Source organism: Dipodomys merriami, unplaced genomic scaffold (assembly GCF_024711535.1).
Source record: "Dipodomys merriami isolate MVZ:Mamm:240054 unplaced genomic scaffold, mDipMer1.0.p SCAF_3, whole genome shotgun sequence".
NCBI lineage: Eukaryota > Metazoa > Chordata > Mammalia > Rodentia > Heteromyidae > Dipodomys > Dipodomys merriami.
In genome coordinates this window covers 72,064,248-72,089,012 of record NW_027204492.1, presented here as the reverse complement: position 1 = coordinate 72,089,012, position 24,765 = coordinate 72,064,248, and the positions used below count along the sequence as shown (strand labels likewise).

The 24,765-nt window shown below is 41.4% G+C and overlaps 1 protein-coding gene across 1 annotated transcript in view; it reads right to left on the bottom strand.

Moving 5' to 3' along the window:
* Positions 1 to 2,189: 2,189 nt before the first annotated feature.
* Positions 2,190 to 24,765, bottom strand: part of Igbp1 (immunoglobulin binding protein 1) — a 35,783-nt gene continuing 13,207 nt past the window's right edge. Inside the window, exons 5-6 of the mRNA XM_070040256.1 lie at positions 23,714 to 23,826; positions 2,190 to 2,689 (exon numbers count right to left, since the gene is read on the bottom strand). Of these exons, the coding sequence (XP_069896357.1) occupies positions 2,541 to 2,689; positions 23,714 to 23,826 (262 nt within the window). The 3' untranslated portion in view covers positions 2,190 to 2,540. The remainder of the gene's footprint in view (positions 2,690 to 23,713; positions 23,827 to 24,765) is intronic.

Here is a 24,765-nt window from a genome sequence, read left to right as displayed (position 1 = left end):
TCAAAGCCAGCCTGGGCAGGAAAGTCCATGAAACTTATCTCCAACTAAATACTCTCAAAAAACCAAAAACAAAACCCCAACATAAGTGGAACTGTGGCTCAAGTCCTAGAAGTTCTACTAGCCTTGAGCAAAAAAGGCCTAGAGACAGTACGCAGGCCTGGAGTTCAAGTCCCAGGAGCAACACCAAAAAAAGATTAAAATGTAATTTTAAAAAAAGTCCATTAAAATTTAACAAAGAAAGCCGGGCACTGGTGTTTCAGGCCTGTAATCCTAGCTACTCAGGAGGCTGAGATCTGAGGATCATGGTTCAAAGCCAGCCCGGGCAGGAGAGACCATGAGACTCTTATCTCCAATAAACCACCAGAAAACCGGAAGTGGCACTGTAGCTCAAGTGGTAGAGCGCTTGCCTTGAGCTGAAGAGCTGAGGGACAGTGCCCAGGCCCAGAGTTCAAGCCCCACGGCCGACCAAAAAAAAAAAAATTTAACAAAGATAGGGAACTTAAATGAGTAGGGGAGAGAACAGATGTGATGGAGAATGATGGAAGGGGTAACTGATCAAGCACTGAACACTTGAAAGGACATGTTAAATTGTAAGCATCTTACAACTTTTGCAGTTAGAAAATGAGAGAATGTTAAATTGTAAGCCCCTTGCACAACTTTTTGAAATCCAGAAAATTGAAACTAGACAAACATGGGGGTCTTACTATGCAGCCCAGGCTGGCCTAGATTTGTAATCCTCCTCCCTGGCCTTCTAAAGTGCTGGGATAACAGGTGTAAAGGAATATGCCTAGCTATAGAAGTCCCTATTTTAAATTTACCAGGACCAAGAAATCCTAATCTGGTCTGTTTTTGACATGACTTCAGGATGGGGCTTCAAGGGCAGAAAACAGGCTATGGCTAGAGGATTCCTGGTAACATTGAAGGAGAGCTGAAAATATTGTTCACTTCCAACTCTGTGAGTTTAAGATGCTCTTCCAGCTTCAAGTGTTTCTGGGTGGGGGTGAGATGAGTCCTTTATTAAGCAGTATACAAATATATTATTGGTAGTCTTCTTGCTGTCACCACCCACAAAACAGCCTCCTCCTCATCACCTGACAGCCCTCCACTTCCCACCCTGTAAACAAGAGGGAACTGAGCCTCTTTGCAAACCCCTCAGACAGACTGCAGAAGCTGGATTAGGAGGGCTGACTCATCTTCCTCTCAAAAGGAAACCTAAGTGTACCAAAGCCACAGAACGAAGGGATGTTTTCTATGCAGATCGTTTGTTTCAACACATGGCTGCTTTTATAAGATTTCAATCCAAGAGCTGAGACAGTCTTTAGCACAGAAAGTCAATACTTTAAGTGTCCTCAGTGCTGTCCCCTCCTCCATACCCAGTTACCAGCATGGCTGCAGACAGTCACTAAGCAGCTCAACAAGCCTGGCACATTTCCTGTATCACTTGTTCACACTGTGCCAGGTACAGCACCACACAAGCAAAGCAGGCCAAGGTGGTTTGAGGTAGCCAAAGTAGAAGAGCCAGGATACAACCTGAGGTTGTTCTTATGTAGATGTTTCTGTGAGAGTGAATGATGAATTTCAAGAGCTTTCCTTTCTGCTGGCCAAGGTCAGATAAGATAGGTAAGACTGAGTTACAGATCTTCATAAATATGTATATTTATACTGTGCAGCGGGGTTATAGTTACATGAGTAAGGTAATGAGTACATTTCCTATTGAGCATTGTTACCTCCTCCTTTGTTTTTCCCCTACCATCCCTTTCCTCCCCACCTCTTCCCTCCAACCCCTGAAGTTGTAAAGTTCATTGCCAACATATTGTCTTATACATCTCATTGTTACAATGGGTCAACTTGTATCCTTATTTCAGCATTTTGTTATTTCCCTTCCCTTCCCCAAATTAGAAAAATGTATATACAAGATGCAGGGCACCTAACTCTTTAGAGTCCCTTCATCTAAAACCAGTGCTGAGTAGCAGGGAGGCCTGGCTTTTTTGACTTCTTCCTCTTGTACAGTGGTGCTCATATGTGTCCTTCCAACCAAATAGGAAGAAGAAAGTTTGAGAAGCTCAAATGCTAGACAATTATCTGCATAAAATAAAGGCAGACGACCAGGATCTTTCCTATAGTAGAATCCCCTCAGTCCTCACAAAACCAACCAACCAACCAACCAGCTGATACATTTCTGCACAGACTCACATGATAGAAGGAATTTTATTTCTCAAGAGAATGCACATAGCCGTTAATAATAGAGAGGCATTTCTCAGTGCTCTTTTCTATATGCTTAAGAATTCAGAACACACCATGAGAATAGTACTAAAACAAGACCAGTGGTCATCATCTAGGGTACACAAACACACTTTAACTGTTTGACACTTTTCTGAATGCAAAGAAACATTCCATATCTTTGCATTTGTTGCAAACAGCTGAAGCAGGAGCACAGGACAGTGGAGGTACAGCTTTCCTGGGCAGGGAAGCTGTGCTGTGTCATCTGTCAACATGTTTCCTCTGCCATCATGTAGTCATTGGGTCATATTGAGGGAAGATTAACCCATATTCTGTCGGTTGCCATAGCCCCTAGGGTGGGTGTCCTTCCAGTCATCCCATTCCCGCATTCTGTGGACTGTTTTCTCATCATCTTCTTCTTCTTTTTCTTCTTGATCTTCCTGTTGTTGGGCTGCTTTTTTGGTTTCAGCTAAAGTGGGAAAATGATAAAGGAGGTGGGGAAAGACAAGACATTGAGGGAACGTTAATAAGTAACAGCAAGGGGACCAGTTCCACTCTGAATACAAAGACAATTAAGAATAAGACTCTAACTAGTGGCCTGCCCTGGGCTCACACACGGGACACTTCTATTGTTTTATATACACAGTGAGTGTAATGATAAGAATGGACATCCCAGGTAGTTTCCCCAGAAGCCCAAAACACAAAAGGTTTTCCCCTACCCACCCAATGAATTCTACTTTAGGAAAGAATTCTTGCTAAAGTGGATAATCACTTGTACCTAAAACAAAAACACAAATACCAACAGCAAGAACAATAAGGATCTTGCAACAATCCAAAACCACTAAAGTAAAAAATGATGGAAATCTGCTTTGTTCTCATAACTCAATGTTACTCCCATAGCCAAATGAACACCCCCCCCCCCTCTCGGACTCCTCCTGGTTCTCAGGAAAATGTCACCTCTGACCTTATTTGAAAGTGCAGGACTGTCGGCATTACTAGGGTAGTCTACCATAAAACCCAAACAGGACAGTTTGCATGATAAATCACCAACAGGACAGGACAAAGAAATTGCAGAGATCTCACCTTTGAATGTATAAAAACCTAACCTTTCCCCACTTCCCACTCCTTTGTCTTTCCAAACTTGCTCAGTGTTACATGGAATCCTTCTGCAGCAATGATCAAAACCTGTTCTGGTCCGCTGAGTTCTTTGCCTGCTTTCTGGACAGAGTTCCCTAGAAGACTCCTGTTCTTTTTTTTGGTCCGGTCATGGGGCCTGAACTCGGCCTGGGCGCTGTCCCTCAGCTCTTCAGCTCAAGGCTAGCACTCTACCACTTGAGCCACAGCGCCACTTTCGGCTTTTTTTCTGTTTATGTGGTGCTGTGGAATCAAACCGAGGGCCTCATGCATGCAAGGCAAGCGCTCTACCACTGAGCCAACTTCCCAGCCCAAGACTCCTGTTCTTGTAGGGGACTTTGTCCACATTTCTTCTCTCTCTCCCTGGCCTCTCCAGACCTGGAAATCACTCACCATTTGATCACCAACCCCTACCACCAGCCATTTCTCCTGTGAGCACCTCCCTTTGTGCATTGTGAAATAAGGATTCTGGTTTGCCTCTTGAAGGGCCCTCAAAAGTGAAACTTCTAGCTGGGCACCAGTGACTCATGCCTGTAATCCTAGCTACTCAGGAAGCTGAGATCTGAGGATCACAGTTCAAAGCCATCCCAGGCAGGAACATCTGTTAGACTCTTATCCCCAATAAACTACTCAGAAAACTGAAAGTGGCGCTGTGGCTCAAGTGGTAGAGCTGAAGAGCTCAGGGACAGCGCCTAGGCCCAGAGTTCAAGCCCCATGACTGACCAAAAAAAAAAAGAAAGAAAGAAAGAAAAAGGAGTGAAACTTCTGGTACACAGGATCTGGGGACCCTCTTTGGCTGATCAGTTTTTGGGGTTGCTCAGCTGCTCAGTAGACAATCACATTGACCTTAACTTAGCATTCAGGAATGTCCTAATACAGGTTCATGGTGGTCATTCTTTTCCTCACTGCCCTCTACATGAGGTTACTGTAAGATTCACCCCTGCCAGATAAGACTTCACTCACATGCCCCGATGTAAGCGGCTGAAATATCTTCTCTCTTTAGTCTCTCTGGCTGATAACTTTTCAGGATGGATTGAGGCCTATCCCACAATGTCAGAGATTGCTGACATTGTTGCCTCTGTCCTTATTAAAGAAATGATTCCTAGATTTGGCTTACCCAGGTCACTTCAATCTAACAGCTGACCTGCTTTCATCTCCAAAGTGACCCAACAGGTGGCATCCTCTCTAAACATCCAGTGGAATCTTCACATTCCTTATAGGCCTCAGTCTTCTGGAAAGGTTGAAAGAGCTAATGCGCTCCTCAAAACACAACTTACTAAACTTTCTCTAGAATCTCCAGCAGTTCTGGCCAGAACTGTTACCCCTGGTGCTAACCTGCTTATGTACTTTTCCCCACAGTCCTACTTTTCTCAGCCCCTTTGAATTAATGTATGGAAGACCTTTTCTCCTAGGTAATTTCCCTACTGACAATACCAAGACTCCACTAATAGACTATTTTATTGCCCCTTCTGTACCAACACTGACATCCAGGTACACCTGTTCTCCCCTTGGACCTACCAAGGTAAGGCTGTCTCGCATCCCTGAAGATCCCAGTGAGTAACATTGAGCCAGCTATTCTCCAAGCACCTCTCTACATCATCCCTCTTGTTACCTCCAAGTAATTGGCATCTAATTTTTTTCATTTCAGTAAACACAAAGCAACCAAACTAGAAAGACAGCCAACTAACTAGGAAAAAATATTTACCAGCAATATATCAGACAAGGGGCTAATAATATCCATTATATACAGGGAACTCAAGAAACTAATCCCTCCCAAACCCAACAAACCAATTACTAAATGGGCAAGGGAAATAAAGAGACTACTCAGAAGAAGAGATAAAAATGGCAAAGAAACACATGAGGAAATGTTCACCATCCCTGGTTGTAAAGGAAATGCAAATAAAGACAACACTGAGATACCACCTTACCCCAGTCAGAATGGCCCACATCCTCAAGTCAGCCAATGACAAATGTTGGAGGGGATGTGGAGAAAGAGGAACCCTATTACACTGCTGGTGGGAATGTACACTTGTACCTGCGTTACCTAGGCAACTGGGACACCTAGAAGAGGTCACATCTGCATCCGCTGAGGTCACAGCTGAGGTCACATCTGCATCTGATGTGGCCACACCTTTCTCCCAGCTGGTCCCACCTCTTACCTGGTCCCACTTCCCTTTACCTGGACACACCTTTCCCCGCTCCTACCCTATATAAGGCCTAACCCAGGGCCAGATGCTCTCTTTTGCCAGCCGCGTGGAGTGCCAACCTTGCCTGGTATACTAAATAAACCTACCCCTTACCTGAATACCACGTGGGTGGTGCTGTTTTTACTCAGCTACCTCTTTTTAAAAACCTAACAGGAGGATCCTCAGAAAGGTAAACATAGACCTCCCCTATGACCCAGCCATACCACTTCTAGGCATCTATGCTGAACAACAGGAATCAGGATATAAGGACACATGCACCTCCATGTTTATCGCAGCACTGTTTACAATAGCCAGGATATGCAAACAACCCAGATGCCCTACTACAGATGAATAGATCCAAAATTGTAGTACTTATATACAATAGAATATTATGCACCCATTAGAAAGGACAAAATAATGGCATTCGCAGGGAAATTGATGGAGCTAGAAGAAATCATGCTGAGTGAGGTAAGCTAAGAGCAAAGAGACAAATGGCACATGGTCTCTCGGATAAGTGGATATTAAATCCAAAACATAAGGAGATATGGCAAAGTAAACAAGACTTGAGAAACAAAGGACCTCCACTCATCTGGTTGAATTATTACTAAATGACCCCATGCTGATGACCACATATGGTATACACACACACACACTCACACACACACACACACACACACACACACACATGCACATCGGAGGGAAACTAGGAGGACACAGAAACAGAGAAACGGGGAAAACATACAACAGCAGGAACCATCAGCTGCACTGGTCATTGATCAAAACAAACTAAGTAACTCAGTGGCAGCAATGGGAGGGAGGGAATGAGCAGGAAGAGGGAACAGCTACCACTAAGCAAAAAAGAAGAAATGAACCTATAACCCGATGTGGAAGAAGTTACAGTATTGTCAAAGCTCACAGAAGTCAAACTTTTTTTTTTTTTTTTGTCGGTTGTGGGTCTTGAACTCTGGGCCTGGGCGCTGTCCCTCAGCTCTTCAGCTCAAGGCGAGCGCTCTACCACTTGAGCTACAGTGCCACTTCCGGTTTTCTGGTGATTTATTGGAGATAGGAGTCTCACGGTCTTTCTTGCCCGGGCTGGCTTTGAACCGCGATCCTCAGATCTCAGCCTCCTGAGTAGCTAGGATTACAGGCGTGAGCCACCAGCGCCCGGCACAGAAGTCAAACTTTATAGATCATGATAAAGACAATTTGCCCCATGAAAGTTAAAATGTGTTTGTGACTTTAACTAAGTATTACTATCCCACAATACTGTGAAATTTGTGTAATCACTTAATTATAATAAATTGCTTTAAAAAAAAAAAAAAGCTCGGTGTAAGCTCTGTTCAGGCTGCCTGTCTTTGAGATTGGAGCCCACCATACAGTCACTGGCTTTTAATAGACTCCCGATTTGACCTCTCAAAATGTGGCTTCTCTGTTTTCTTGCCGTACAACCACCATTGCCCCTGTGCCTGCCAGACCTGTGTGTATAGTTGACACAGGGCAGGGATGGGTATAAGCCACCAAAGGTAATACAACTTTGTCAACAGCCCTGCTTGAATTCCAAAGCTAGAGCAGGGCCTCCAAACTTCCCAACAAAAGTTACTTAATGTGGCCTTCAATATTTTTATCAGGATGAAGAGGTGAAAAAGGAAAAATGGGAGACTTCCTCAAGTCAGATACCAACTCTTGGTGACTACCATGCAGCCCCCAAATGGGCTACTCTATTCTAGACCACAGCCAAAGCAAGCCTCTGGCTTGTCCAATAACCTATCATTGACTGTGGCTGGCCAGCAAACAGACAGGGCTAGTCTTTCTCTTATTTGAATAGCCTGGTACTCTTCTCACACCCCAAAAATCCCATAATGGGTACAGCAGACCCAAAACAAACCTGTCCTCTTTGGTCTTTGAGACTCAGACAATAATTCTTTTTTTTTTTCTTTCTTGTTTTTTTTTTTTTGTCAGTTGTGGGGCTTGAATTCTGGGCTTGGGTGCTGTTCCTCAGCTCTTCAGTGCAAGGCAAGTGCTCTACCTACCTCTTGAGCCACAGCGTCACTTCCGGTTTTCTAGTGGTTAATTGGAGATAAGTGTCACGGACTTTTCTGCCTGGGCTGCTGGGCTGGCTTTGAACCGTGATCCTCAGATGTCAGCCTCCTCAGTAGCTAGGATTATAGGTGTGAGCCACTGGTGCCCGGCCTTTTTTTTTTTTTTGGTCAGTCGTGGGGCTCTGGGCTTGGGTGCTGTCCCTCAGCTCTTCAGCTCAAGGTGAGCATTCTACTGCTTGAGCCACAGTGCTACTTCTGGTTTTCTAGTGGTTTATTGGAGATAAGAGTCTTCCAAAGGAGGAGACTGCAATGCTTGATAAGAAATGTATGCATTATCCTGCCCATGTAATTGTAACCCCTCTGTACAGTATGTTCACAAATAAAATTAAATTAAATTTAAAAAAAAAAAAGAGTCTCACGGACTTCCCTGCCCGGGCTGGCTTTGAACTGCGGTCCTCAGATCTCAGCCTCCTGAGTAGCTAGGATTATAGGCCTGAGACACCAGCGCCCAGCTTTTTCTTTTTCTTCAGTCTACTCACTTCTGGATCTGATTCTTAATTTCTCCCTTAAAGTGAAAGTCCTCAAGGAGGCTGCAAAAGGCCCCTGGAGGAACCTCTTCCTCTCATGCTACCCAATCACTCAAACATTGCCTCTCTAAGCCTTCATTTTGAAGGAAAAAAAAGTGTTGAGGTCTAAATGTGGGTGGAAAACAAAAGTCTAGTCTCCCCCTCTAAAATGCATGATTAACAAAAGGAATTTTGTAGAGACTATAAGCAAATTCAGGACCATTTGTAAGTCAAAATGCCCCTCTGCGGATAAATTAGAAGAGATGCCCCCTCCCCTTGGAAAATGTTTGGCCACGTTTCCTCCCCCAATTCTCTCTTTGTGCTCTGGAACAGACCCCTACCTAGGAAGCATTCAAAGGTTAATTTGTATGCTAATATACCTCATTAACAAAATTGTTTTTGGTAATCTATGTCTGTTTAAGTGTGGAGATTGTTAAATGCTGTCTGCTGTTGGCAAAAGTGATTTGTGTTTTGTCTTGTGTTGTTTGGTGTTGTTTCTTTTTCTAGCACTGACCCCATGGTTGTATCATGCACTGGTCATTTGCCACTGGAATTGCAAAAAAATATTACAGCCAATTTTCATTTTTTAAAACCTAAGACACCTTAAAACTTTGTGTACAAGTGCATATGTGTGTAAACATGTTAAAAATAACTTCATTTTAATACATTAAAAATTGTCATCATAGTATGAGAAAAACTACTGTTATTTCCCAAAATTATCTATTTTTAACTTTAATTGTAACTATTACTGTGCTGCTTGTGACCAGCAGCCATGTGAGGAATATGAATCTTGTGTTGAAGAATTTAATTATGATGTTGCTTGTTAGAAGGAGAGATCTTTATCAATGGAAATAGTAAAAGGAATGAGACCCCTTTTTGAATAGGAGCTTTCCACTGACCTCATCAACCTCCCCCAACTCCAAACACTCTGTTCCCAGTCCCACTCCCAGCCAGCTTTTGTAAACTTTTGAATAAAAAAGGAATAGCCCCCTTTCTAACCTTGGCAATCAATTATACTTAGAATGTGAGTCTAACTCCTTGATGAATAGGGGCAGTTTGGATAAAAACCTTGCAAACTACTCTGCCCAGTGTGTCTGACTGGCTCTCTCTGAGTAGAGTATTGCACTCTTTTGTGCAAAATTGTCTTGAGGAAATCTCCTGTACTTCTCCTTGTCTATTAATTTCTGATACCCTAAAGTCCTCGTGCATTTCTAATAAGAGTAACCAACAGTTAACTGGCTCTGCAGGCCAAAAGGGAAAATAGGCAGTTTTAAAGTCAAACTGTAAAGAAGGTCATCATGTTTGGGTGTGAACAAATGTATTTAAGAGTTATTACATTACATTAAGAAAAATTATGTTGTCTGAGTACAAAGGTTTTCTAAGAGTTAATTTAAAATATTAAGTTGGCTATTATTTAAAAACTGATCTACAGTTTTTTTTTCCCTAAGGTCAAGATTAATACACTGATTTAAAACCATCATCCGATTCTCTATGTCCATCTAATTTCTTATGTACTATTAAGCTTGTCAAGTTTTTACCAAAATTCATTTAAGTGCTTGTGGTAAGGCCCTTCAAATGATCACCTTTAAATAAGTACTTAGAACTAAAATTCTATTTTGCTGTGTAATATTTCTGTTCCAGGCTGCTCCTGGCACAAAGTACTTATCTCAAAAGGTAAACATTTTTGTCAGGATGCATTCTTTCTTTCAAGCATTAGCCTTTTTACTTCTCTGTCTGCTTGCCTGCTTGCTTTACTTACTCAATAAAACTCTACTAATTTTTCTTATTGAAGTCAAGGACCCTAGGGGAAGTCCCTACTTTTAGAGAAAAGCTTCACAAAACTTTACCTGTATCTGGTGACATGACTGTAACAGTACTTGTCAATCTCCTTGTTTTCCTCACCAGCCCTCTACTAAGTAATCTCTGGGAGTCAATGGAATAGCATCTAGAGTCAGATGTCCTGGCTTTTGCCATAGATGATAACTCAATCTCTAGTGATCATTCTTTTCTTAGCCTTTTTACCTTCTTTAAAAAAAATGGTTTCTAGAAGTTCCTGAGTGATAGCCAAACAGCCATCTCTCAGGCTACAACCCAGGAACATGTAAAAGATCATTTTTCAAGCAACTAGACTCACAAGACCCCTCCTCTCCCTTTCCCACATTGACCACATGTCAGCAGGAATTAGCTAGAAAAGACCATGATGCCTCTCAATTTTTTATATCCCTTTAGGGTCTCAAATAATGGGAATCTGCTACCCTTCTGTGTACCCCCTGATCTCCCCCCCACCCCCCCGCCAGAGATCCCCTCCTGGTTCTCAGGAAAACTTCATCCCTCACCTTTTCTGAAAGTACCTGGTGGGCCATATCTGAAAGTGCAGAACTGTCGGCATCAGAAGGTACCCTATCATAAAACCCAAACAGGAGAGTTTGCAAGATAAATCCCTAAGAGGAGAGGACAAAGATAGTCCAAAGAAGATTTACCCTTGAATGTATAAAAACCTATCCCCCCATCCTTGTTTCTCCAGCCCTGTTATGTGTTACATGGAGTACCTCTGTAGCCATGGTTAATGCCTGTTCTGGTCTGTGAAGGTCTCTTTCGTCTGCTTGATCTTTCCCTAATGAAGAATATTCATGATTTAGGCATTCACACACAGTGAGACCAAATGAAGATACTCTTAGGAGAGGAACACAAAGGCATAATGACTCTGTGCCTCTGATCATATAAAATAATATTTATCCAAATGAATTCCAGGAAATGGAAACGAGTTTTTTTTTTCTCTATGTCTTGTTTGTTCTTTTATCTGTCTTTAAGGGCTGAAAGAGGGCAAATAAATTAAGGGAGAAAGGGTGGACAAATGCAGCAGCAGCAATGGTACTCACTAGATGCTATATTGAAAATGAACTATACAACTTGTGGGTGGGATCAGGAGGGGAAAACTGGGAGAGATTGAAGGAAGGGATGACAGTGTCCAAAAAGAAATGTGCTATTACCTTACCTATGAAATCCCTCGGTACATTATCTTTATAATAACAATAAAAATAAAAATAAATGATTTGTGAATTGCCAAGAAGGGAAAATTGATTATAGGTTACTTCTTTTACCCATTTCTTTTATTACACCATTTTTGTTGTATGTATACAACTGCAAATCATGGCATAGTTGGAACCACTAGAAAAGAAAGCCTGGGGTGTACATGCCTGAAGCAGATTCTGTGGACTGAATGGCAATTATTATGTGGTACAGAGCAAAAAGAAACTCAGTGAACTATCAATGTCTCTTTTGAATTAGTTTTTTTCTTGTAAGGGAAAGTAGCATTTTCCTGGCTACCCTGAGTTTTCCCTTGAGAAATATTCCCATGACTATGATAAACAATGAAATATGTGGGGATCGAATCTCTTGTAAGACTAGGGATCTAGTCTGTTCCTTTAACCTCTTTGTTATAAAATACAGTAAGTGTAGTCACAAAATATAGAAAATATATAAATATATAAAAGAAATTATAAAATTTTGTAAGGTGGTCTCATAACCTCCCCTTGGGTTAAGAAACAGATCTTTTGTAGTTTCCCCTAAACTATACTGTGCATCCCACAAACTCCTTCCCTGTGCACAGCACTACTTCCCATAGTAGTAACTTCCTGTTTTATTGCCTATGTGTATATCCCTCCACATCACAGCTGTCCATTTTTATTATATTCAGATTTTACTCAATTTTCAGTATACAGTTTTACCACCACTACAATGAAATTCAAAAAATTCCTGTCATTCCCTAAAGAAGCTTGGTACCAATTTACAGTCTCTCCTCTCTGCATTTGCAGTGACTAATCTCCTTTCTGGTACCAAAGATTCAACTATCATGGCCATTTCATATAGTCAGAACATGGTTTGGATCTGATTTCTTTGGATAGCTGGCGCTCCATGTTTTGAAGTTAGTCCTGACAATTTCAAAGTATTTTGTTATCTTTTTTAGTCTCCAGGGTCCCCTGACATTGTTTTCTTTTTTTTACAAGTTATCTATAAAAGAAGCTGACACCTTTGATGTGTTCAGTTTCCTCAGGCCTGCATTTGGCAGGTTGCACAATCACGAAGCCATCTATGTTTCACATATCCTGTAGATGTGTGTGGATGCATAGATTGAAATTAGGATTTTTTATTTTAATTTTTGAGACAGGATTTCACTATACAGCCCAGGCTAGACTCAAATTCACAAATGTCTTAATTTAGTTTCCTGTTTTTCTTTTTTGTGCCTGTGTGTGTGCTGGTACTAGGCTTGTACTAAAAATCTAAGTACTGTCCCTTACCTTGTTTGCTCAAGTCTGGCACCCTACCACTTGAGCCACAGCTCTACTTCTGGCTTCTTAGTGGTTAATTGGAATTAACTTGAACTTTTCTGCCTGGGTCAGTTTTGAATTGGGATCCACAGATATCAGTCTCCTGAGTAGCTATGATTACAGATCTGAGCCACGGGAGCCTAGCTCTTGTCTTTTAATTATAAAATTTATCTATTAACTATGCAAATGTATATATTGTGCTTTAATCAGTTGCTTCTCAAATATGGGCTCAGGTTGGATGGCTTTGATATGAATATGGCTGATATTGTGTTCCTTCACTGGAAGGCACATAAGAAGACTTGTGCCTCATTTGTTTAACTATGAAGGTTTGAATCTCAAATGTCTCCCAAAGGCTTTTAGTAGTCAGCCTACTTACTGGAAGGTGACAGAACCTTACAGCATGTGGAACTTAGGTCCTTTACCCCTTCTCTGTTTCCTGTATGCCATGAAGTATGCAACTGTGCTCTGCCACACACTTCTTGCCAAGGTGTTCTGCCTTTCCACAGGTCCAAGGTGATGGGGCAAAGGAACTGTGTACTGGAGCCTCTGAAACTATGAGTCAAAATAAGTCTTTCTTCTTTTTATGACAGTCCTGGGGCTTGAACTCAGGGTCTGGGCAGTGTCCCTTAGTTTCTTCTGCTCAGAGCCACAGCTCTACTTCTGGCTTTTTTGGTAGTTTACTGGAGATGAAAAGTCTCATGGACTTTCCTGCCTGGCCTGGCTTAGAACCATGATCCTCTGATCTCAGCCTCCTGAATAGTTACAAGTACAGGTGTGAGCCACTGGCACCCAGCATAGTCTTTCTTCTTTTAATTTGATCATTTCAGGTATTTTGTTCCAGCAATAGAAAGCTAACAATGATATTAGCATCTGCTTATGTTCAATAACTGGATTTATTAATTTGTTGGGGAATTTCAAAAGGAAATAACTTCTAATTTTAACATTTCTTTTTCACTAAAAGGAATAGTTTTATTTATTTTTTTTGGGGGTCCGGTCATGGGGCCTGAACTCTGGGCCTGGGCGCTGTCCCTCAGCTCTTCAGCTCAAGGCCAGTGCTCTACCACTTGAGCCACAGCGCCACTTCCGGCTTTTTTCTTTTTGCTTATGTGGTGCTGAGGAATTGAATCCAGGGCCTCAGGCATGCAAGGCAAGCACTCTACCACTGAGCCACCTTCCCAGCCCCAAGGAATAGTTTTATAAAGAGAGACTTTCCCTTGAAAACCCAGAAATGAACCCACATACCTATAGCCACCTAATCTTTAATAAGGGAGCTAAAAAAATAGAATGGAAGAAAGACAGCCTCTTCAGTAAATGGTGCTGGCAAAATTGGTTAATCACCTATAGAGAACTAAAGCTAGATCCTTATATATCACCCTGCACCAAAATCAACTCCAAATGGATCAAAGTCCTCAGAGGCAAAGCAGACACTCTGAAAACATTTCACGAAGGAATAGGAGAAACTCTAGGACTCGTTGGCACAGGCCGAAATTTTCTTAATAGAGACCCAGAAACACAACAAATCAAAGAAAGGTTGGACAAATGGGATTGCATAAAGCTGCAGAGCTTCTGCATGACAAAGGATATAGCTAGCAAGATCAATAGAAAGATCATAGATTTGGAGAAGATATTCACTAGCCATATAACAGATAAGGTTCTCATATCTAAAATATACTTAAAACTCAACAAATCCTCAAAGAAACAATTGCCCCATTACTAAATGGGCTAAAGTCTTAAAGAGAGGCTTCTCTGAAGAGGAAAGAAGGATGGTCAATAGGCACATGAAGAAATGCTCAACTTCTCTAGCCATAAAAGAAATGAAAATCGAAACAACATTGAGATACAACCTCATCCCAGTTAGAATGGCATTAATCAAGAAATCTAATAACAACAGATGCTGGAGGGGATGTAGACAGAAGGGAACCTTACTGCATTGTTGGTGGGAGTGTAAACTTGTTCAAAAACTTTGGAAAGTATTATAGAAGTTCCTCAAAAGACTCCACATAGAGCTCCCCTATGACCCAGCAATCCCACTTTTGGACATTTACCCAATTGATCACAAACAAGATCATACTAAAGCTACCAGCACAACTATGTTTATTGCAGCATTATTTACTATAGCTAAGATAGGAACCAACCCAGATGCCCCTCGGGAGGGAGGGAGGGAGGGAGGGAGAGAGGGAGAGAGAGAGAGAGAGAGAGAGAGAGAGAGAGAGAGAGAGAGAGAGAGAGTGTGTGTGTGTGTGTGTGTGTGTGTGTGTGTGTGTTTAGGAAATTGAAAGACTTAGTATTAAGTGAAGTAAGCCAGGCCCAAAGAAACATAGGTCCCATGGTTTCCCTTGTTTGCAACATGTCTGGGACAAGTAGAAAAGGTCAAAAGCTATATACATATGACCATATAAGATGATGTTAAACAAAATAAACCCCAAGATAGGGACACAACTGTTTTATTCTTTCTTGCTATTGTTTCTAATGTATTTATAAGGTACCATGTGATTTTTTTTTTGTTGCTTTGTATGTCCTTCCCCCATGGTATAACCCGTTTTCACTGTATTCGATGTCGGTATAATTTGGGGAGGGGAAGGGAATAAACAAAATGTTTAAATAGGGATACAGGTTGACTCATTGCAACAATGAGATGTAGAAGACACTATGCTGAAAAATGAACTTTACAATTTACGCCGGGGGTGGGGGGGGGGGAGAGGAGTGTACTTGTGGAGGTAGGAGGTAAGGGATGGTAGGGGAAAAACAAAGGAGAAGGCAACAATGCTTGATAAGAAATATACTCATTACCTTGCTCATGAAATTATAACCCCTCTGTACAGTATTTTCACAATAAAAAACTTATTTAAATAAAAAAAGAGAGGCTTTCCCTTACCTATTACTATTTAGGTACACAATAAGACAGTACTTAATTGTTTCACTTACCACATTTTAAGAAAGTAAGTTCCGTATCATTCTCTGAAATCAATTTTCTTTCTGGTTTTGTGGTGGCTACTTGGAGTAAGAGTCTCTCAAACTTTCCTGTCCAAGCAAGCTTCAAACCTCAATCCTCATCTCACTCTCCTGAATATTTAGGATTACAGGTGTGAACCAACGGTACCCAGCTGTTATTTTTTTTACTGCTACTAATGAAGCTTGAACTCAGGGCCTCAAGCTCTCACTTTGTGTTCTACCATTGAAACCATGCCTCAAGCTTTAGGGTTTTTTTTTTTTTGGTCAGTCGTGGGGCTTGAACTCTGGGCGTAGGCACTGTCCCTGTGCTCTTCAGCTCAAGGCAAGCGCTCTACCACTTGATCCACACCACCACTTCCAGTTTTCTAGTGGTTTATTGGAGATAAGAGTCTCACGGACTTTCCTGCCCAGGCTGGCTTTGAACCACGATCCTCAGATCTCAGCCTCCTTGAGTAGCTAGGATTACAGGCACGAGCCACCGGCACCAGGCTTAAGCTTTAGGTTTTTGCTGGCTAATTGGAGACAAGAACCTTGTGATTTTGTCTCTCGGGACTGGCTTTGAACCATGATTCTCAGAGCTCAGTTTCCAGAGTAGCTAGGATTATAGATATGAATAACTGGTGCCTTGCTTTGCTTTAGTTTTACAACAATTTTGAGCTAGGTAGAGTGGTGCTCAACTGTAATTCATGCACTTGAGTGGTTGAAAAAGGATCGAGTTCAGTGGGCAGCAAGGGAAAGGGTGACATTGTCCAGAAAGAAATGTACTCTTTACCTGACTTATGTAACTGAAACCCCTCTGTACATCTCCTTCATAAGAACAATAAAAGAGAATGAAAAAAAAATCTCAAAAAGTTAAATTGCTAGTCTGAGTTACAGAATAAAACCTTATCATCCATCCATTATTTATTTATAGTAATCATACAAAGGGACTGCAATTCCATAATAAATCTATCTTAAATTAAATAAGTAAAATTATGAAATCATGAATATAAATATATTTGAGGGTTTTAACCAAATGCAACAATTCCTTAAAATATTAATTTTATTTATTTTTGCTAGTTTGGGGGATTGATTTCAGGATATCACGCTATTCCTTGGCTTGCCTAGTTTAGGCTGATGCTTTACCACTTGATTTGTACCTCTAAGCTTGGCTTTAGGCTGGTTAATTGGATAAAGAATCTAGAAGACTTTTCAGTCTGAGCTGGCTTCAAACCTTGAACCTCCAGCTCTCAACCTTTTGAGTAGCTAGGTTTACAAGAGTAAGACATCAGGAGTTGGCTCAACTTTTTTTTTTTTGGTTGGTTGTGGGGCTTGAACTCTGGGCCTGGGCTCTGTCCCTCAGCTCTTCAGCTCAAGGCAAGCGCTCTACCACTTGAGCTACAGCGCCACTTCTGGCTTTTTCTGCTTATGTGGTGCTGAGGATTCGAACCCAGGGCCTCATGCATGCAAGGCAAACACTCTACCACTGAGCTACCTTCCCAGCCCCTTGGCTCAACTTTTTAATGATGAAATTTTTAGACTTACAAAAAAAATTAAAGAGATTGATGTGTTCCCATCAGCTTGCAGCCAGTTTTCCTTACTGTTAACATCTAACATTACTATGATTTATGTGCATTATTAACAATTAAAATCCATAGAATTCAGATTCATTTAGGCTTCATCTCATGTCCCCTCTGAATTTCAGGATCCTATCACACGTACTAAATTACACTTAGTCATTTGTCTCCTTAGTCTCTTCTGGGCTATGAGTGTTCCTCAGACTCCTTGTTTCTGATGAGTTGGACACAGTTGGAATACTGGTAAGGTATTTTATAGGATGTCCTCCATCTGATGTTGCCTCTTTTTCTCCTAAGTAGACCAGGCTTAGGTGTACTGGAGAATATGACAGGAGTAAAAGTGCTTTTGTCATCACATACCACTGGTACATGTTATTCCATCAACCTGACCTATCACTGATGACAGCCTCGAACATGTGACTAAGGTAATAGCTGCAGCATTTCCACCTCTGAATTACTTCTCTCTCCTCCTTTCAGTATAGGCTTGAAAGCAAATCACTAACCAGAGTAGGGAAGAATTAGGCTCCTCCCTCTTTGGAGCAAGAGTGTTTATATAAACTACATAGAATTTTTATAGAAGACATTTGTCGCTTCCTCATTTATTTATGCAACAATGTTTCTATCACTATTGACTCATGGGTATTTATTTTATTCCATCATAATCATTTTTTCTGCTTAAAATATTCTGGTTTTTGCTAGTTAGAGGGCTTTCAGTTGGCTCTTGTGTTCTTTAACACCTACACTATTCTTTTTTTTTTTCAGTTTATTTTCAGTAAAACAAGATGCTCCATGCTTATCTGGTATACTGTCTGCCCAGAAACATCCACTTCTCCAAGGATCCCTGTTTCCCTTATCAAATAGTATTAGAAAATTAAAGTTTGAAGCTCAGAGCTGGTGGCTCAGCCTGTAATCCTAGTCACTCAGGAGGCTAAGAACTAGGGATCTCAATTTGAAGCCAGCCTGGGCAGGAAAGTCTCTAAAACTCAATCAAAAAGGCAGAAGTAGAGCTGTGGTTCAAGTACTAGAGTATCAGATTTGAGACGATAGATAAGGGACCTAAAGATAAGGGACCGACAGAGACAATGCTTGGGCCCTGAGCCCTGAGTTCAAGAACCAGCTATTGATCACTCACTACACACACACACACACACACACACACACACACACACACACACACACACACACACACACACACACACACACACACACACACACACAGTTCAAGAACCAGCTATTGAACCAGCTATTGATCACACGCTTCACGCACTATACACACACACACACACACACACACACACACACACACACACACACACACACACACACACACACACACACACACACACACACACACACACACACACCATTTTGGGGCTGGGGGGTGGGGTGGGGAGTAGCTCAAATGATAGAATGACTGCCTAATATGCACAGGCACAAAGCCCTGCCTAGGATCACAGACACACAGACACACACAGGCACGTATGCACCCACACGCACACTTGAGCCAGGTGTGGTGAAGTATTCTTGTAATCCTAGCACTCAAGAGGTTGTGGCAGGAAGATCATGAGTTCAAGAATAGCATGCCTTATATAGTGAGACCTAATCTAAAAAAAAAAAAAAAGATTAAATATTTTAAGTGAATTCAACACAAAGAGATGATGTTTGTGGAGAAAGGTGCTTCCCCTGAAATATTTATAATCTTGTGTCAACTAAAAAAAATAAGAAAAATTCAAACTTTTAGAAATCAAGATTTGGGTGTTAGAATTAACTCACTGCTACTGTCAATCATATTGTGTGTATGTGGTGCTAGGAACTTAATCCAGGGCTTCATGCATGCTAAGCCAAGTATCTCTACCTCTGACTTATACATACAACTCCTATTTTCTGTTTGTTTCCTTTGGTACTCAGGGACAAACCCAGAGCTTCATACAGGCTAAGCAAGCATCTAACACTGAACTAACTCCCAATTATTCTTTGCTTTGTTTGATGGTATGGGGGTTTGAACTCAGGGTTTCACATTTGCTAGGCAGGTGCTCTACAACTTGAACATATCCTTAGCCCCTTTTGCTTTGTTTATATTTGAGATAGGGTCTTGTATTTTTGCCCAGGGTTGTCCGAGACTACGGTATTTCTACTTATACTTCTCTTGAAGCTGGTACAAACCATCACGCTCAGCTTTTTTTGTTGTTGAGATGGGGCCTTGTTATCTTTTTTCGGCAAGGGTTGGCATCAAATTGGAATCCTTCCCATCTCTGACTCCTGAGTAGCTTAGGTTATAGGTATAAACTACTGCACTCAGCCCAATTATCTGTTTTCAAGCCAAATTGGCCAGTGGAAACATCAAATTCTCTACTGACTCCTTTTGATCTGAGCTTAGTCAAAGCTTCTTACCTATCTTTTATGACAAGATACTCTAAGTAGGCTGGGGATATGATTTAGTGGTAGAATGCTTGCCGAGTATGCATGAAGCCCTGGGTTTGATTCCTCAGTAATATATAAACAGGAAAAGCTGGTAGTGGTACTGTGACTCAAGTGGTAGAGTGCTAGCCTTGAGCAGAAGAAGCTCAGGGACAGTGCCCAGGTCCTGAGTTCAAGCCCCAGGACTGGCAAAAAAAAAAAAAAAAGATACTCTATGTTCAGCGCATACATTTCCTATCCCAGACTTTGAATGAACTAAGATATTCTGATTTCTTTTAAGGGGGAATACCAGAATCTAGGTTACAAGATAGACTCATTGTTACTAGGCTAGTGATTTTTCGTAAGTCTTTCCAATGACTATGGTAAAGGTGTGTACATTTACTTTTTTTTGCAGGTCCTTGGGTTTGACTCAGGGCCTGGGTACTGTCCCTGAGCTTTTTTCTCCCTCAAAGCTAGCACTCTACCACTTGAACTACAGCTCTAACTCTAGCTTTTTGGTAGTTAACTGGAGATATGAGTCTCACAGACTTTCCTGTCTGGGCTAGCTTCTAACCACAATTTTCAGATCTCAGCCTCCTGAGAAGCTAGGATTAAAGGTACGAGCCACCAGTGCATAGTTTTGTTTTTTTATTTTTTTATTTTTTGGGTCCGGTCATGGGGCCTGAACTCTGGGCCTGGGCCGCTGTCCCTCAGCTCTTCAGCTCAAGGCTAGCGCTCTACCACTTGAGCCACAGCGCCACTTCCAGCTTTTTTCTTTTTGCTTATGTGGTGCTGAGGAATCGAACCCAGGGCCTCGAGCATGCAAGGCAAACCCTCTACCACTGAGCCACCTTCCCAGCCCCAGTTTTATTTTTTTAAAACAGGGTCTTTCTACATAGCCCAGACTGGACTCAAACTCAGATCTTCCTGTCTCAGGGATCAAAGGCATGAATACTACACTATACTTCTTCATTATCCACATACCAGGTCTTTTACCCTTTGTAATATATGTCACTGTAATCAAATCTTGCTTAGCTTTTTTTATTTAGTTTATCAACTGCTTTTTTCCTCTTAAGAAGACATTTTCTGTGTCTACCCATTCTTATCTCCTTCTATCTTACTTACAGTAAAAAAAGCTAAACAAGAACAAGAGGTCCTGGGACTAGATTAAAAAAAGATAACACACAAAGAGTTAACATTGCACTCATAAATAGACATGTTAAAATAAAATTCCCTGGTACAACTAATTGACCCTATTCAAAAATAAAAATAAGAGCTGGGAATGTTGTTTAGTGCTTGCCTAGCATCTATGAAGCCCTGGGTTTGATTCCCCAGTATCACATAAACAGAAAAAGCCGAAAGTGATACTGTGGCTAAAGTGGTAGAGTTCTAGCCTTGAGCAAAAGCAGCTTAGGGATAGTGCTTAGGCCTTGAGTCCAAACCCCAAGACTGGCAAAAATTAACAAATAAATAAAAACCAAAGAAACAAAGATGCTAATGACTAATACAACACAAACTTTCCTAGAATTAAAAAGTACAAAAGACTCATTATGTAAAAGTATACTATAGGAGGATACTCTTAGGGGAGGAATTGTATTATCAGAACGTGCTTCTGATAATATAAAATATTTATCAAAATGAACGCTAGGAAATGGAAACCAAAAAAAATGTACTATATACCTGAGAATGTCCATCCAGAATGACTAAGGGCATGGACATCCTAGCAAACATAGGTGATTTCTTATAAACAAACTTAGATTGCCTTCAAACTTTTCAATACCCAGACTTCATGCCAAGATAAAAGAGAGTATTTAAGATATTCAAAGAAGAAAACATGAACCAAGGACATTTATCGGATGGAAATGGACTTTTAAGTATAATATATGCATATATTTATGCACTTGAAGGAACTCAGGGAAGATTGTTCCCACAATCCCTTCCTGAGCATAGTGGTGAGAGACAGAGATGGAGAATGCTATGATGATTACCTGAAATACTTATTTGTAAAATTGGACAAAATGAGAGCTCAAATGCCTATAGCCTCAGAAAATGTAGATATAGTACAACTTTGTGAAAATAAAAGAAATGGGGAAAGCATATGCAAAACAGTTGACTATTCTCGGTCATTATATTGGTGGCAGTGTTAGTGTAATTACTCCAAAACTCTGAAATAAGATCATGTAAATGTGTATATGTCAGATAGTCTAATTCTACTCTCTATCTTTGAAAGTTAGAGCTTTTTTTGCCAGTCCTGGAGCTTGAACTCAGGTCCTGAGCATTGTCTTGAGCTACTTTTGCTCAAGGCTAGAATTCTACCACTTGAGCCACAGCACTACTTCTGGCTTTTTGTTTATGTGGTACTGAGGATTCAAACCCAGGGCTTCATGCATGCTAGGCAAGCACTCTACACTAAGCCATATTCCCAGTCCAAAAATTAGAGCTTTTAGCATGGAAGAGGACAGATGTAATTTAAAAGACTTTCAGTTAAAAAAAATATGGGGTTGGGGATTTAGCTCAGTGCAAGAACACTTGCCTGGCAAATACAAGGCCCTGAATTTGGTCCTCAGTTCTGGGGGGAAAAAACTATAAATAATACTACATTTCAGATATTTTGGAGGGGTATCTTAAACATTTTTTGTTCTCTTTTACCCTTAAAATAATCTTGATGATTTTCTTACAATTTTGAGATAATTTTGAGATTTATTTCACATATATAAAATTAATCCCCTTAAATTGTATAGCTCAGTGATTGTTATCTTCAATTAACCACCAAAGTGGTAGAGCACTAGCCTTGAGCTGAAGAGCTCAGGGATAGCACCCAGGCCCAGAGTTCAAGCCCCATGACCAATCCTCTGCCCACCCACCCCCCGCTGCAAAAAAAGAATTCTAAGTACCATTTTTTCCTTTGAATTATGACTTGCCATCCATTTTATGCCTGTTTTGGTTTCCTAGTACTTTGGGCAGTATTTTTTAGAAATACTTTAAGTCTGTAGCTGTTACACTATGCAGCTGAGCACCAATGGCTCATGCCTAATCAAGCAGTTGAGATCTGAAGACTGTACTCAACCAGCCTTGGCAGGAAGTTCTATGAGACTGTTAGCTCCAATTAATCACCAAAAAGCCAGAAATGGAGCTGTAGCTTAAGTAGTATAGTGCCAGTCTTGAGCAAAAAAGCCCAGGTAGATGCTTAGGCCCTCAGTTCAAGACCCAGAACAGGTATGTACATGTATATACACAGTCACGTATACACAAAATAAAAAAATGAATAAACAAATACATAAAATGTAGGTACATCCCCTGGGATCATTTGCCATTAAAAATACTAGATTTTTTTTTTGTCATTCATGGGGCTTGAATTCTGGACCTGGGCGCTCTCCCTCAGCTCTTCAGCTCAAGGCGAGCACTTTAACACTTGAGCCACAGCACCACTTCCGGTTTTCTAGTGGTTTATTGGAAATAAGAGTCTCATGGACTTTTCTGCCCAGGCTGGCTTTGAACTGTGATCCTCAGATCTCAGCCTCCTGAGTAGCTAGGATTATAGGCATGAGCCACCAGCACCCAGCTCTGCCTAGAATTTTTTTTGTTTTTTGGGTCTGGTCGTGGGCCTGAACTCTGGGTCTGGGCACTATCCCTCAGCTCTTCAGCTCAGGGCTAGCGTGCTACCACTTGAGCCACAGTGCCACTTTCGGCTTTTTTTTTTTTCTGCTTATGTGGTGCTGAGGAATCAAACACAGGGCCTCATGCATGCAAGGCAAACGCTCTACCACTGAGCTACCTTCCCAGTCCCTCTGCCTAGAATTTTTAAATCTAGAATCTTTCTATGATTCTGAATCTTTGCTCAGATCAAAGGAAAACAACAGCTAATTAGTTCAGGCCAGCTCGCCCCTCCACCAACTGGGGCCACTACCCATGGGAAAGTCTTGCTGTAACTCAGGCAGCCCTCTTGAAAGCCATCTTCCCATGGCTACCACTCAGAAAAGAGTCTTGCCTGTTTCAAACAAACCTATCACAATCTGAACTGTCTAAAGGAAGAGTAAAAGGGGGTAGGAACAATACAAAACAGCCAGTCATTGACAATAAGCAGACAACCAGTCTCTGGGTCCTGCTGCTCATTCTTCTGAGTGGGCTTTATATCCTCTTTCTTAAATAAACTCTTTGCTACTTCACTATAACTGTGCTTGCTGTTCCTAGGTTTATTTCTATACTACCAGAGAGAAAGAACCTACCATGCTTGTGTGTAAAGATGACTTCTGCTCCTTAAGAGCAACAATATCTGGTAAGAATCTGTGAGAGAATAAGGAACCATTAGTATATTTTTCTCCCACCCCTTCATACCTGATGTTGGCTTGGCAATTCCTTGATCTGGTAATGCTTTGAATTTCTGATGTTGCTCATACCAGTCACTCACAGTCATAGTTGCCAGGCTTGGATAACCAGATCCAAATACTCTGAAAAAAAAAAAATCACACTGCATTTAGAAAATGAAAATAGCACCATTAGAAAAGCGTCTTCAAGTGGGTACCAGTGGCACACCAATGGCTCATGTTTGTAAACCTAGTTATACTGCAGGCGGGGGAGGGGGAGTTAGATCTGAGGATTGTAGTTTGAAGGCAGCCTGGGTAGCAAAATCCACCAGACCCTTATCTCCAATTAACCACCAGAAAACTAGAAGTGGTGTTGTGGGCCAAAGTGGTAGAGTGCAAGCCTTGAGTGAAAAAGAGACAGAGCCCAGGCCCTGAGTTCAAACCTCATGATCCAAACAAAACAAACAAAAAAGCCTCTTCAAGCTGGGTGCTGGTAGCTCAGGCCTGTAATCCTAGCTATGCAGGAGGCTGAGATCTGAAGATCTTGGTTCAAAATCAGCCTGGATAGGAAAATCCATGACTCTTATCTCTATTAAACAACTCAGAAAAAAGCAGAAGTGGCATGTGGCTCAAGTGCTAGGCTTGAGCAAAAGAAGCTCAGAGACAGTGCCCAAGCCCTGAGTTCGGGCCCCAGGACCGGCAAAAAAAAGCCTCTTCACCTTACCATTACTTAAAGATGACCTTTTTATTTTTTGTTGGTCATGGGGCTTGAACTCTGGGCCTGGGCACTGTCCCTGCACTCTTAAGCTCAAGGTGAGCACTCTACCACTTGAGGCATAGCATCAATTCCAGTTTTCTAGTGGTTAATTGGAGATAAGAGTCTCACAGACTTTCCTGCCTGGGCTAGCTTTGAACCATGATCCTTAGATCTCAGCCTCCTGAGTAGCTAGGATTACAGGTGTGAGCCACCGGTGCCCAGCTAAAGATAACTTTTTTTTTTTTTAACTTCACTTTGAAGCCTGGTGCTAGTTGCTCATGCCTGTAATCCTAGCTACTCAGAAGGCTGAGATCTGAGGACTGTGG